This window comes from Eurosta solidaginis, chromosome 4 (assembly GCF_040869045.1).
Source record: "Eurosta solidaginis isolate ZX-2024a chromosome 4, ASM4086904v1, whole genome shotgun sequence".
NCBI classification, from domain to species: Eukaryota; Metazoa; Arthropoda; class Insecta; order Diptera; family Tephritidae; genus Eurosta; species Eurosta solidaginis.
The window spans coordinates 47,959,142-47,972,838 of NC_090322.1; the positions used below are offsets into that span (position 1 = coordinate 47,959,142).

The following is a 13,697-nucleotide window of genomic DNA, read 5'->3' on the forward strand; positions in this document are numbered from 1 at the left end:
ATTCCGTGTCAGGACAGATCACGCAGCGTTGAAATGGCTTCTGCAGTTCCGTAATCCGGAAGGACAATTGGCACGGTGGATCGAGCGACTACAAAGCTATGACTTTTCCATTGAGCATCGGAAAGGTAGTACCCATGGAAATGCTGATGCAATGTCACGAAGACCATGTAGTCTGGAATGCAAGCACTGCTCAAAGGCCGAGGCTAAAAAAGACATTATAGATGTCCGGCTAATGACTATAACGTGTACGGATGAATGGGACAAGGAACAACTAAGAAAGTGTCAGCTAGAAGATACAGATCTGTCACATGTTATGCAAGGGCTCGAACGAAACGAAAGACCAAGCAGAGAGGAGATGTCAGCAAAGAGTCCCATTGCGAAGTCATATTGGGCACAGTGGAACAGTTTAGAATTGATATCCGGTTGCTTGCATCGAGTATGGGAGAGTGAGGATGGTCACTGCAAGAAGAAACTGATAGTTGTTCCCAGGAAGAGGATTCCTGACGTGCTTAGCGAGCTGCACAATGGTTCAAGTGGAGGTCATCTTGGAATCACGAAGACACTCGAGAAAATTAAGCAGAGATTCTATTGGGTTGGTTGCCGTCAGTCGGTCACCGAGTGGATTGCCAACTGCGAGGTATGCAACAGAGCGAAAGGGCCCAAAACCCGAAGTCATGGCCAGATGAAGCAGTATATTTCAGGTGCACCATTTGAAAGGATCGCCATGGATGTCGCAGGTCCATTTCCTACTAACAACCGCGGAAACAAATACGTACTGGTGGTTATGGATTATTTCAGTAAATGGGCAGAGGTATACCCAATCCCAAACCAAGAAGCAGAAACAGTAGCAGAAGTGGTTAAAAACGAATGGGTTGCAAGGTATGGTGTACCAATGGAGTTACATTCTGACCAAGGCAGGAATTTTGAATCAGCTGTGTTCCAAGAAATGTGCAAGAAGTTGGGCATTCGAAAAACACGGACAACTGCATTGCATCCTCAGTCCGATGGTATGGTGGAACGCTTCAATAGAACATTGGAGGAGCATTTAAGGAAAGTAGTAGACAAGTACCATAAGGACTGGGATACACACATATCATTATTCTTGATGGCCTACCGATCGGCAGTACATGACACAACGGGCCAAACTCCCGCAAAGGTAATTTTTGGCAATGACCTTCGACTGCCAGCTGATTTGAAGTATGGGATAGATGCCGATGCGGAGGGGAATGTCAAGAAATCCACTGTTGTCTTGGAAGAAGAGCTGAGAGAGATACACGATCTGGTAAGGCAAGGGGAAAAGATTATGAGTGACAAGATGAAAGCGAGGTACGATAAAGCAATTAATTCGGAAGGGTTTCAGGAAGGATATTTGGTGCTGCTATACAACCCACAACGAAAAAAAGGTTTGTCCCCGAAATTGCAGTGTAACTAGGAAGGCCCAAACAAAGTTGTAAAACGGATCAACGATGTAGTGTACCGCATACAAACCATTGGCAAACCACGAACCAAAATGAAACTGGTTCATTTGGAGAGGCTAGCAGCGGTTAAATCGAGAGATTTGTCTAATCGGGACGATCAGACTTAGGTGGAGGGCAGTGTTACGAATATTAGCAAAACTAAGGAGTGCTGCCGTCTCTATGCCGATGCTAAGCAGTGACGTGAATGCACATCAATAATTCAATCATTATGTATCTACATAAACGAAACAATAACTGCGTCTACATATATGTACGATGTACGTATACGAGCAGCGGAGAGTCAATGCACTAACACATGCATATATCTGAGATACTCCTATAAGTATGCAATGAGAAAAACTATAAAATTGTGCAATTGTAGTTACAGCTGAGAAGTTTGAGAGCTATTGGACTAGTAGATTCTGGAAGCGCCTAGAAGATGTATAAAATTGTGCAATTTTAGTTATAGCTGAGAAGTTTGAGAGCTCATGGACAATGCTAGTAGATTCTAGAAGATGCGAACGAGGAAACCAGGAGAGTATAAAAGGCCGCAGATGTAGAGGCGCTGGAATTCAGTTTGATTTGAGTTGCCAAGCAGTTACGACTAAGACGATATCTAGCGAGCAATACCAGTATTATTTTGAAAGTCAGTTTCATTCAAGCTATCAGTTTGGTTATTAAGCTATTCGTTGCACAGTTTGAGTGTTATTGTGAAGTATTTTAATAAAGGCCATTTTTCCATTATTCAATATTGGAGTTATTTATTCAACAGTTTAGCGATACTAGCAAAAGGGAAAATAAGAGGATTTGCAGCAAGCCACAGTCAGGAACTTGGTGTCGTAAGATCGATGAAGTGGCTCCACATATCCTCGTTCTTATCTACCGTTTCTTCCGACAATATTATATCTTATATTTCTAAACATGCCTCAATTGAGAAGCGTTTTCTGGTGTGCATTAAGCTTGTGAAGAAGGATGTTATTGAAGGTGATCTAAGGAAAGTCAACTTTAAATTGGGTGTTGAAGATTGGTGTTATGAGAAGGTGTTAAATGCCGATATTTGGCCTGCGAATGTTAAACTTCGTCCCTTCCAGTTTTTTCGAAAGGAGGTGGTGTCTCCACTCAAACCATAAAGGCCCAGTCTCCGGTCATAATGCATAATAAGCCCTTGAAAATATATTTTCATAACGTGTCTGGTTTAAGAACAAAATCTAAAGTACTCTTTGACTTGAGCTCTCACTCGGACTATGATATTGTGGTTCTTATTGAGAACTGGCTCAATGAACATTTTTTTAGCAACGAATTCTTCGATCTTAAGCTATATAATGTTTTTAGGAAGGACAGAGACTTCGCGAAAACCAAGACTTCAAGAGGTGGAGGTGTACTCATTGCAGTTTCCGCGAAATATCGCTGTTCATTGGTTCCCTTGGCAAATGGGGACTCGCTCTTAGATCAACTTTGTGTATCAATTTGCAGCAGCTCTAAACTTCTAATCTGTGCATCGTATATTCCGCCGTCTAGTGCTGATGGACTTTATAAAGCACATATGGATAATATTTTAGCTTTATTTACTAAGCATTCTAACAGTAATTACTGTATTCTTGGTGATTTTAACCTGTGCAATATAAGCTGGAATAGACTAGATGATAGTTTTTCTTTGTTTCCTAATAATGTTACTAGTTTCGCTGAGTCTTATGTAATTGATAATTTGTTAAGTCTTAATCTTGTCCAGGTTAATAGTTTCATTAACAGACTCTTAAAAATTTTGGATCTTATATTTATTAGCGATTAATATGAATTTTTCATTAAATGAGTGCCTGGATCCTTTGTCGGCTGCAAATCAACATCATGTTCCACTAGTGTTAAACTTGGAATTTTATAATTTTAACTCTATTTGTGAAGATAACCATCCTACTAGTTTTTGTTTTAAAATTGCGATTTTGATTCTGTCAACTCCGAAATGTCCTCTTTAGACTGGGATTGTATTTTCTATGGTCTATCTTTACATGACTGCTTTGACATTTTTAAATTTAAAGTTAACAGCATCTGCAAGAGCATTATTCCTATTACTAAAAAAGAAGATCTTATAAAATTCCATGGTATACTAAAGACTTAAAGAAACTAAAAAATTTAAGAAACAAATTTTATAAAAAATTTAAGTCTTCAGGCTCTTCTTCCCATGGAGATCTATATCTGCGTTACTCGAAGGAGTTTAAATTCATGAGTAGGGTGCTACATAAAAATTATGTTCAGAAATATGAAACTGAAATCAAAACGAACCCTAAAGCGTTTTGGCTTTATGTTAAGTCTAAAAAATCGTGTTCTATTATTCCGTCTGAGGTATTCTATAAAGAAACCATTGCTTCGACCTCCTATGAGGCTGCAAATCTTTTTGCGGACTTTTTTAGTTCCAACTTTGAGTCTGACATTGAAGAAACTGAAAACCAGGGCCCAGTCGTTGACTCTGCTATCAATTTTGGTTCTCTCAACCTAATAATTGATGATGTAATAGATGGCATTAGGAATATTAGTTACACAACACAGACTGATGTCGATGGTTTATCGGCCTGCCTATTGAAAAATTGTGCAGCTTTTGCTTACCCTCTTTTAATTTTACTCAATAAATCGCTTGATAGTGGCGAATTTATCAATGCTTGGAAGATTACTTCTATTATCCCTATTTTTAAAAGCGGTAACAAGAATGATATTGCCAATTACAGACCCATCTCTAAATTGTCTACGGTTTCTAAATTATTTGAGTACATCGTTAAACAGAAAATGTTGTTTGCCATTAAGAGCTTGATATCACCTAATCAGCATGGCTTCCTGCCAGGAAGATCTACCACAACAAATCTAGCCATATTTTCAGAATTCTGTTTATCAGCTTTTGGTAACCGTTGTCAAGTTGACACCATCTATACGGACTTTTCGAAAGCTTTTGATAAAGTAAGCCACTCGCTTTTATTATCCAAACTAGCTAGTTTGGGATTTCACTCCATGTTTTTATTGTGGATAATGTCGTATCTTTCATCTAGAAGCTGTGTAGTAAAAGTTGACAATACGTCATCACGTTCTTTTTTTGCCTCCTCTGATGTTCCCCAGGGTAGTATTTTGGGTCCGGTGGTCTTTATTATCTTTATAAATGACATATCAAGCTGCTTTCGACACTCACAATTTCTGTTATATGCTGATGACCTGAAAATATTTTCGGCTGTCACCAGTCACCTGGACTCTGTTAAGTTACAAGAGGATCTTAATAACGTTGTAGCCTGGTGTAATAGTAACCGATTACATTTGAACATAAAAAAGTGTTTTCATATTTCGTTCTCAAAATCTCGTTCTCCCATTCCCACCTCATATTGTATCGAGGACTCTCAACTTTGCTCCCTTAGAGAAATTTCGGATCTCGGTGTTGTCTTTGACTCCAACTTCTTATTTCTTGGTCATATAAATTACATAATTGCTAAATCCTACTCAATGCTTGCATTTATTCGTCGGTTTGGCTCAGATTTTAAGGACCCTTATACACTGAAATTATTGTATACGAGTTTGGTACGTTCAAAGTTAGAGTATGCTGTCTTTATCTGGAGACCTTATTATGATTGTCATATCAATAGGATTGAACGAATTCAAAAATCTTTTATTCGATTCGCTCTTCGGTCGATTGGGTTCATGGATCCGTTACCCTCGTACACTGCTAGATGCCAGCTAATTAACTTAAAATTGTTATACTCCAGAAGAATCATTCTGTCACTTTCTTTTGTTTATGACATAGTTCATGGATCTATTGATTCCTCTGCCTTGCTGGAATGCATTTCATTTCATATCCCAGCCCGAAGCTTGAGGAGTAATGACTTCTTTTTTATTGATTCTGAGAGCATTAAGAGAATTTAATTTGTACTCAAGGGTACATGATGTTGATTTCTCTCTACCAAAAACTAAATTTAAATTGTTATTAAATAGGATCGTTAATTAATTTGTAATTTAATGTTTTTATTCTACTTAGTCTGTATGAAAATGTATATTTTCTAGATGTCTTAAATAAATAAATAAATAAATAAATTCGTTACAATATGTACGTGTTGTATCTGAAATATTGTCATACTTTGTACGTAAGTAAATAAAAATAAGTGCAATAACAATCCGAGTTTCAATCAAGCGAAAAAACACTAGAAATATCACAATACAGTAGCGGGCATAACATATCACCCGCAGAGTAAAATAATAAATAAGGAGAATTCTAGGAAAATTTTGCCCGTGTTAGATTCGGCCTCTGCTTCTATTTTTTTCATATCTCGACTTGAGTTTTATCTTTCGATTAAATTTTGAAACAAAAACACTTACCAAGTGTTTAGGCTATGAATATATATTTGGTTAAGACGATTTTGAAAAATTTTATCTTTTTTCGTTGATTTTACTTTAGAAAAAATGGCACTGAAGATGGCACTGAAGATGGCACAGTACCTCAGTAAGTCTGTTTCCAAACTAAATTTTACAAGGGTTGGGGTTAGCGATAAATACTTACATGTGTATAACTAGATGGCGGAAAATGGGCAAATTTTCAAAATTCAATCATAGTTTCAAATGAACGTGAGCTTAGCGTAGCACCTTCGGCGGATCAAAAAATTAATAGATCGCTATTTTGTCGCAAATTATTAGCTTATAAGCAAAAAATTTGCCGCGCTTTTCTTAGCACCTTTTTGTTTGGAGTGCAACTCTAAGCTCACGCGATGTTACCGAAGGCACCCTCGTAAAAAATGGCTTATACTACACTGATCGAAATGCGACATAGCTGGTATTTTGCCGCGTATAAGAAAAATGTTGTCACTCTTTTTTAAGTGTTTTTGTTTTGTATGCTTCGCTATGTAGATGTGAACTTAGCGAAGCTCCCGCGTAAAAACTGACTTACACTCACCTCCTGGCGATGCAGCTTAGCTGGTATTTTGCCGCATATTATGCGCTGATTAGATGCGGAAAGAAATATGTTGTCACTCTTTTTTAAGTACTCTTTATTTTGTGTGCTTCGTTTAATTCACGTAAACTTAGCGAAGGACCCAAAAAAAAAAAAAAACAATTAGAAAAGCGCAACACATGTTTTCTCATCGCAACTTATTAGCGCATAATATTCAATAACATACCGACCTATCATGATTCAATTACTAGAGGTTTGTTCTTCAATGACGGCAGAGCTTTGACACTCCCAAATTGAAAAATCTGGACGGGTTGCTTTTACGAAGTAAGAAAAACGGGTAATAATTCAATCCCCTTTAGCGAAAATTGTATTAGAAAAATACCTTTAGTAGAATATTAGTAGTGATAATAAATTTGTAAATGCCACAGGTTTTGGAGGAAATAATTCATTTTCTATTAAATATATCAAGACTTAATAAAGAGCTATGTTGGTTTAGAATTTTATTCAAAAATACACTATATGAAAATTTGTTTCAAAAACTCCCTATATGAGCATAAGTTCAATGCATTTTGACATAAGAGGGAGTTAATGAAAAACATTTTGAGGCGTTCTTCAATATAATTCTAATATAGGGCGTTTTTGTGACAAAACATGAAATGTGAAGTTTTTGAAAAATATTTTGAGATAGGACGATATTGAAAAGGCAGCCGGCATGGTCTGACAAAAAAAAATAAGAGAAAATGGCTTATTGTCTTAGAACTTTATATTCCGGTCTTGACTTTGACAGAAGAGTTCAGCTTTTATGAGATCCTGCTACACAGGGAGTATTCAATTTTTTATTCTGAAATTTCGGAAAGCTCCTTTACGTTAAGTATTCATGGAAGTGTTCCGGATAAACCGTTAATTTAGAATGTTCGGAACACGACCGTTTGATAATACATAATATTCAAAATATAAACCGATTTCCCATATTCTTAAATGGAGACGAATGTTCCGAACATACGGAATGAATAAGTTAACATGCTCAATGAGTACATTTCGTTATGGCATCTTCATTATTTACTAATGTCATTTTTACGTGAATCGATTTACTAGTCGAGTTTTTGACGTTGAACGATGAATTTTGAAGTGGTTTAGGTTTCGTATGTTCATAGGTTTACGAAAGTACACGATTCCTTGGTGTCCGTACTTTTCATAAAACCTATGTTCAGCTACACTAATAGATCATGGCATAGTTAAGAAATTCTTCATAAAATTAAAATAAACGTTCTAAGGAATTATGCAGTTCAGTACTTATCGGGTATTTGAAAACTGATTGCTTCCTATTTCTACTACTAATATTTTTCGAAAAATCGCAAAGAAACAACACATTTAACGGATGTCAATTCGATTTGGAAGCAAAATGGCTGCAATTGTCAAAAAATTTGTCTGTCGAGCAAACCTCTTGTGATTGAATCATGCCGACCTATTAATTTTCTGCCGAAGGTGCCTCGCTTACTTCACTCTCATCAATTTCAAACTACCTTTTTGTTAGTCAAAAAATTCTAAAACCATTGAAAACTTTTTATAATGCTTTAGAAGTTTTATGATTTCTTTCATTGTTCGAAGAGCAATTCCAACCAAATTCAGTGGAGCAATGAGCTGAGTCTTCTAAGAAGACAGGTAAAAGAAATGTTTAAGCTAGCAAAGACCGCGGAAAGCGAAGCGTGTCGGGACGATTACAGGGATCTACTGAGGATCTACAAGCGTGAAATTACCAGGGCGAAGAGAATATCATGGAAAAGTTTCTGTACGGACATAGAGTGCTCCAGCGAAACAGCATGGTTGAGAGAAGTCCTAGCAAGGGGAAATATAGTCCAAGGACTAATAAAGAAAGAGAACGGGGAATGGTCACGTAATAGTGAGGAATCCCTTGAGGTGCTTCTCGATACACATTTCCCATCGGGAGACGGTTTAGAAGAGCCAGCAGACATCACTCACACTTCGATCACGGAGCTAGTAGTGACGGGCTTGGTGACCGATACCAAGATCGAGTGGGCAGTGAAGACGTTTTCTAAGTTTAAATGGCCGGGCCCAGATGGTATATTCCCGGCCATGCTACAAGTCTCAAGTAGGGCGGTCGTGGAATGATTTAAAATAATATTCGATGGGTGCATAAGACTGAATCATGTACCGCACTCTTGGAGAACCCCTCGTGTAGCTTTTCTACCAAAGGCGGGGAAGATCGGTCACGTGTATCCCAAAGACTATAGACCCATTAGCTTAACATAATTTCTGCTCAAAACCTTTGAGAGGCCGATAGATGTGTACATAAAGTCCAACGTGGATGAAAAGCTGCTCCCCACAACACAGCATGCGTACACCAAAGGCAAGTCGGTAGACACCGCATTGCATAGGGTGGTAATAAGCACAAAGAAATCCCTGGAATATAAGGAGTATGCTCTAGGAGTATTCTTGGACATTGCCGGTGCTTTCAATAATGTTGCAAAATGGGCGATTATGGATGGTTTTAATTACATTAAAGTACATCCTGCCTTAATCAGATGGATCGGCTGCATGTTAAATTGCAGAAAGATTACATCACAATAGGGATTGTACGAGGCCACGAAATCAGTGGACAGAGGCACGCCGCAGGCAGGGGTACTATCACCTCTGCTGTGGACGCTGGTCATCAACCAACTCCTCAGGCAATTCGATGAGGGACCCGTAAAACTTACGGCTTACGCAGTAGACGTTGCAATTGTCATAAGTGGAAAGTGCCTTCCAACGATTAGTTCTTTGATGGATCGGGCGCTTCGGGATATTCATACCTGGGCATCTAATGTCGGGTTGAAAGTCAATGCGGAGAAGACGTTAGGAGGGGTGACTTTACAGGAGAAACCTTGCACAAAATATCTAGGAATCATTCTAGACAGTAAGCTGTCATGGAAGCTCAACGTGGAGGAGATGGTCAAGAAGGCCTCAACGGCACTCTATGCATGTAAAAGAATGCTGGGGAGTACGTGGGGCTTATCGCCCTCTCTTTCTCATTGGGGTTTTACAGCGATTGTAAGCCCTATCCTATACTATGAAGTTCTTGTTGGTGGAAAGCCACACAAAAAGCAACACACCTCAAAAAATTAGAGGGGGTATGCAGACTATCAATGCTTAGCATTACGGGAGCCCTGAAAACAACCCCGACAGCTGCACTGTATGCCATTCTGCACATTCCACCTGTAGACCTGGTAGCAAAGAACATAACGTTAACAACTGCAACCAGGCTCGGTGCCTCGGGGCAGCTTGAGCGCCGACCATACGGCCATAGTAGTATAGCGTCATCAATCACAAGACAAACAGACTACCTGATTCCCTATCTGCGCTTCGAGGGGGATCTTAAGGCCACAATAGAGGTGGGCGGTTGGCGCAAGGATGCTCAAATGGCGGACTAGGCGATAAATGTGTACACAGATGGTTCCAAAGTAGTGGAAGGAGTAGGGTCTGCGGTATACTGTGATGATACGGAAATAAACAGATCCTACAGGCTGCCGGATTACTGTAGCGTTTTCCAAGCGGAAATAGCAGCCGTAACCAAAGCAGTAGAAACCCTGGAAGAAAATAGCCCAAGCTGCAATCGTGTTAACTTTTATATTGACAGTCAAGCAGCAATTAAGGCAATAATCTTGCATAGCACAGCATCTAAATGCCTGTTAGAGTTTAAGCAGTCCATGGAGAGAATCGGGGCAGGGAGAAGCATACATCTATATTGGGTCTCAGGGCATATGTGAATAGATGGGAATGAAAAAGCGGATAAACTAGCTAAAAAGGGCGCATCCCTTGAAGCTTGCTCCATAGACGTCCCAATTAGGCTGGGCGAAATAAAGCGAAGGCAAGAGGTGCACATGATCGACCAAGCAGGAAAGGCGTGGGTTCAAGCGCGGGGCTGTAAAGTGCCGAAGATTATGTGCAGGTCTTAAAACCTTAGACTAACAAAGTTGTTTCTATCATTACAAAGAGAGGATTGTAGACTCATGACGGGTATTCTGACTGGACACTGCCTTCTGGCGTCACATGCCTTTAAATTAGGCTTGGTCAGTGATAGCAGATGTGGGAAGTGCGGGCTGGAGGGGGAAATGATCGAGCACGTTCTGTGCTCTTGTCCTGTGCTTGCCAGGCTAAGACTCCAGCTATTAGGAGTGATACAGCTGTCAGATCTAGAAGCAGCAAGTGGCTTAAATCCTAGGAAGCTTCTAGTATTTGCCAAGAGGACGGAGTTATTTTATAACATAAGTCCTGGTTTTTGATAGGGTTTTTCTGTTTGGTCGTTAAAACAAACTTCTGGTAACACTACGGACTTATTCAGTCTATGTGAGGTCCTCATGGACCGGCCAGTTCAACCTAACCTAACCATAACGAAAAAAACAATGCACTGAATTTCAGTGCTATTTTCTCACCCGCCACTGTATATGACTATATATGAGCAAACACTTGTTATGATAAATAACAATTCGTGCTGGTGCAAAAGTCGAGCGATAGAATGGAAATAAAAAGGGAAATAATAACAAAAAAATTGTAAAATAAAAAGTTGAAAAAAAAAATAAAATAAAATAAAAAACGAAAACTTAATTTAATAACAGTGATATACGCCAATGCGATAAAAACTAATGAAACTAAAATAAGTGCAAAAATTTGAAAATAAAAACACTCAACTTGAAATATAATGAACAATTATCATCAGCAATGGCGAGATTTGTTGGCTTTTTTTTTTTGCATACAATATTTGTTTGTTTTACGACTCATCTTTATATCTCCTTTGCTCTGCTAGTTCTAGTACTACTCTCGCTTTCTTGTGTGTGGGTGTGTGTGTTGATTAAGCGCTTGTTGTAACCACAAATTCTTCCAGCTCAAAGTCGATTAAATAGACTAAAAAAAACAATAATAGCATATTTAGTTACATTGCATTTGTTTATGGCCATGGGAGTTTTGTGTTTATGAGCTCAAAGCAAAGCTCATGATATCAGTTTTCCATGTTGCTAATAAGCGAATGTGCTGCATTAGGGTCATTTGTATTCACACGAATTAACTAAATATATTTATGTATCTTGATGAAATTTGGTATGTAGGTTCCTGGACACTCATCTCAGATCGCTATTTAAAATGAGCGATATCGGACTATAACCACGCCCACTTTTTCGATATCGAAAATTTCGAAAAACCGAAAAAGTGCGATAATTATTTACCAAAGACGGATAAAGCGATGAAACTTGGTAGGTGAGTTGAACTTATGACACAGAATAGAAAATTAGTAAAATTTGGGACAATGGGCGTGGAACCGCCCACTTTTAAAAGCAAGTAATTTAAAAGTTTTGCAAGCTTTAATTTGACAGTCTTTGAAGATATCATGATGAAATTTAGCAGGTACATTACTCCTATTACTATATTTATGCTTAATAAAAATTAGCAAAATCGGAGAACGACCGCGTCCACTTAAAAAAAAATGTTTTTAAAGTCAAATTTTAATAAAAAATTTAATATCTTTACAGTATATAAGTAAATTATGTCAACATTCGACTCCAGTAATGATATGGTGGAATAAAATACAAAAATAAAAGAAAATTTCAAAATGGGCGGCGCTCCGCCCTTTTTCATTTAATTTGTCTAGAATACTTTTAATGCAATAAGTCGAACAAAAATTTACCAATCCTTGTGAAATTGTTGTAAGGTGATAATGTTTATATCAGTGCTTCGCGAAATTTTGTATGTGAATGCGCAAGGCGAAATAAACTTCAATTGCCACGTCTGAAGGTCCTTCATATTTACAAACGCAACATCTTGGTTGATTGTGGCGATGTTATTGCAATGTATAAGCTTGTGTTAAACGCATCTATATGAAAAATGTCATTGTGGCACCGCCTTTGGATTCTAGGACGATAACCGTTTTCTGTGAAAAAGGCCGAAATTGGTTGAAGCCACGCCCATTTTTTATACACAGTCGACCGTCTGTCCTTCCGCTAGGCCGTTAACATGATAACTTGAGCAAAAATCGATATATATTTACTAAACTCTGTTCACGTACTTATCTGAACTCACTTTATCTTGGTATTAAAAATGGACGAAATCCGACTATGACCACGCCCACTTTTTCGATATCGAAAGTTACGACAAATGAAAAAAATGCCATAATTCTATACCAAATACGAAAAAGGGGATGAAACATGGTAATTGGTTGGTTTATTGACGCAAAATATAACTTTAGTAAAAAACTGGGTGTGACACCTACCATATTAAGTAGAATAAAATGAAAAAGTTCTGCAGGGCGAAATAATAAACCCTTGAAATCTTTGCAGGAATACTGTTCGTGGTATTATATATATAAATAAATTAGCGGTATCCAACAGATGGTGTTCTGGGTCACCCTGGTCCACATTTTGGTCGATATCTGGAAAACGCCTTCACATATACAACTACCACCACTCCCTTTTAAAAGCCTCATTAATACCTTTCATTTGATACCCATATCGCACAAACAAATTCTAGAGTCACCCCTGGTCCACCTTTATGGCGATATCTCGAAAAGGCGTCCACCTACGCAAGAACACCCTTCATTTGATACCCATAACGCACAAACAAATTCTAGAGTCAGCCCTGGTCCACCTTTATGACGATATCCCTAAATGGCGTCCACCCATAGAACAATGGCCTACTCCCTCTTAAAATACTCTTTAATACCTTCCATTTGATACACATGTCATACAAATACATTCCAGGGTTACCCTAGGTACATTTTCTACATGGTGATTCCCCCTTATTTTGTCTCCATAGCTCTCAGCTGAGTATGTAATGTTCGGTTACACCCGAACTTAGCCTTCCTTACTTGTTATTTTTATTTTTTTTATTTGTTTATACGATGCAAAATTCTATGGCCTTATATGTGGTGCAAGCTTATTACGATAATGAATGCAGTTAGAAATCACCAGTAATCCTGGAATCCTTAGAAATATATTTAGGGTTCGGTTAAAATGACCTCATGCAGAATCTATGGACTCTTTAGTTTGCGAAACACCTCCTCAAAAAATGAATGGGTCGGTATTTTGCCACGTATTAGGCGCTAATTAGTTGCGAAGGGAAAAAATGTTCGCGCTTTTCTAAGCGCTCGTTTTTTGTGCTTTGCTAAATTTACGTGAAGTTCGCAAAGCACCCTCAAAAAAGCTGACTTATATTACATTGATCGAAATGCGACTAAGCTGGTATTTTATTTATTGGGCACTTATTAGTTGCTAGAAGAAAAATTTTGCCACTCTCTTATGGGTGCCTTTTTTGGGTGCGTCGTGAACTTAGCGAAGCACCCTCGTAAT

General features: G+C 38.3%; 1 protein-coding gene across 5 annotated transcripts in view; it reads right to left on the bottom strand.

Moving 5' to 3' along the window:
- Graf (GTPase regulator associated with FAK) overlaps window positions 1-13,697 on the bottom strand; it is a 340,642-nt gene that overhangs the window by 165,629 nt on the left and 161,316 nt on the right. Inside the window, exon 2 of one of the 5 annotated variants that reach the window (XM_067781466.1) lies at window positions 11,053-11,265. The exons of the other annotated variants lie outside the window; for them this stretch is intronic. Coding sequence (XP_067637567.1) covers window positions 11,053-11,077 — 25 coding nt within the window. The 5' untranslated portion in view covers window positions 11,078-11,265. The remainder of the gene's footprint in view (window positions 1-11,052; window positions 11,266-13,697) is intronic. 5 annotated transcript variants of the gene reach the window in all.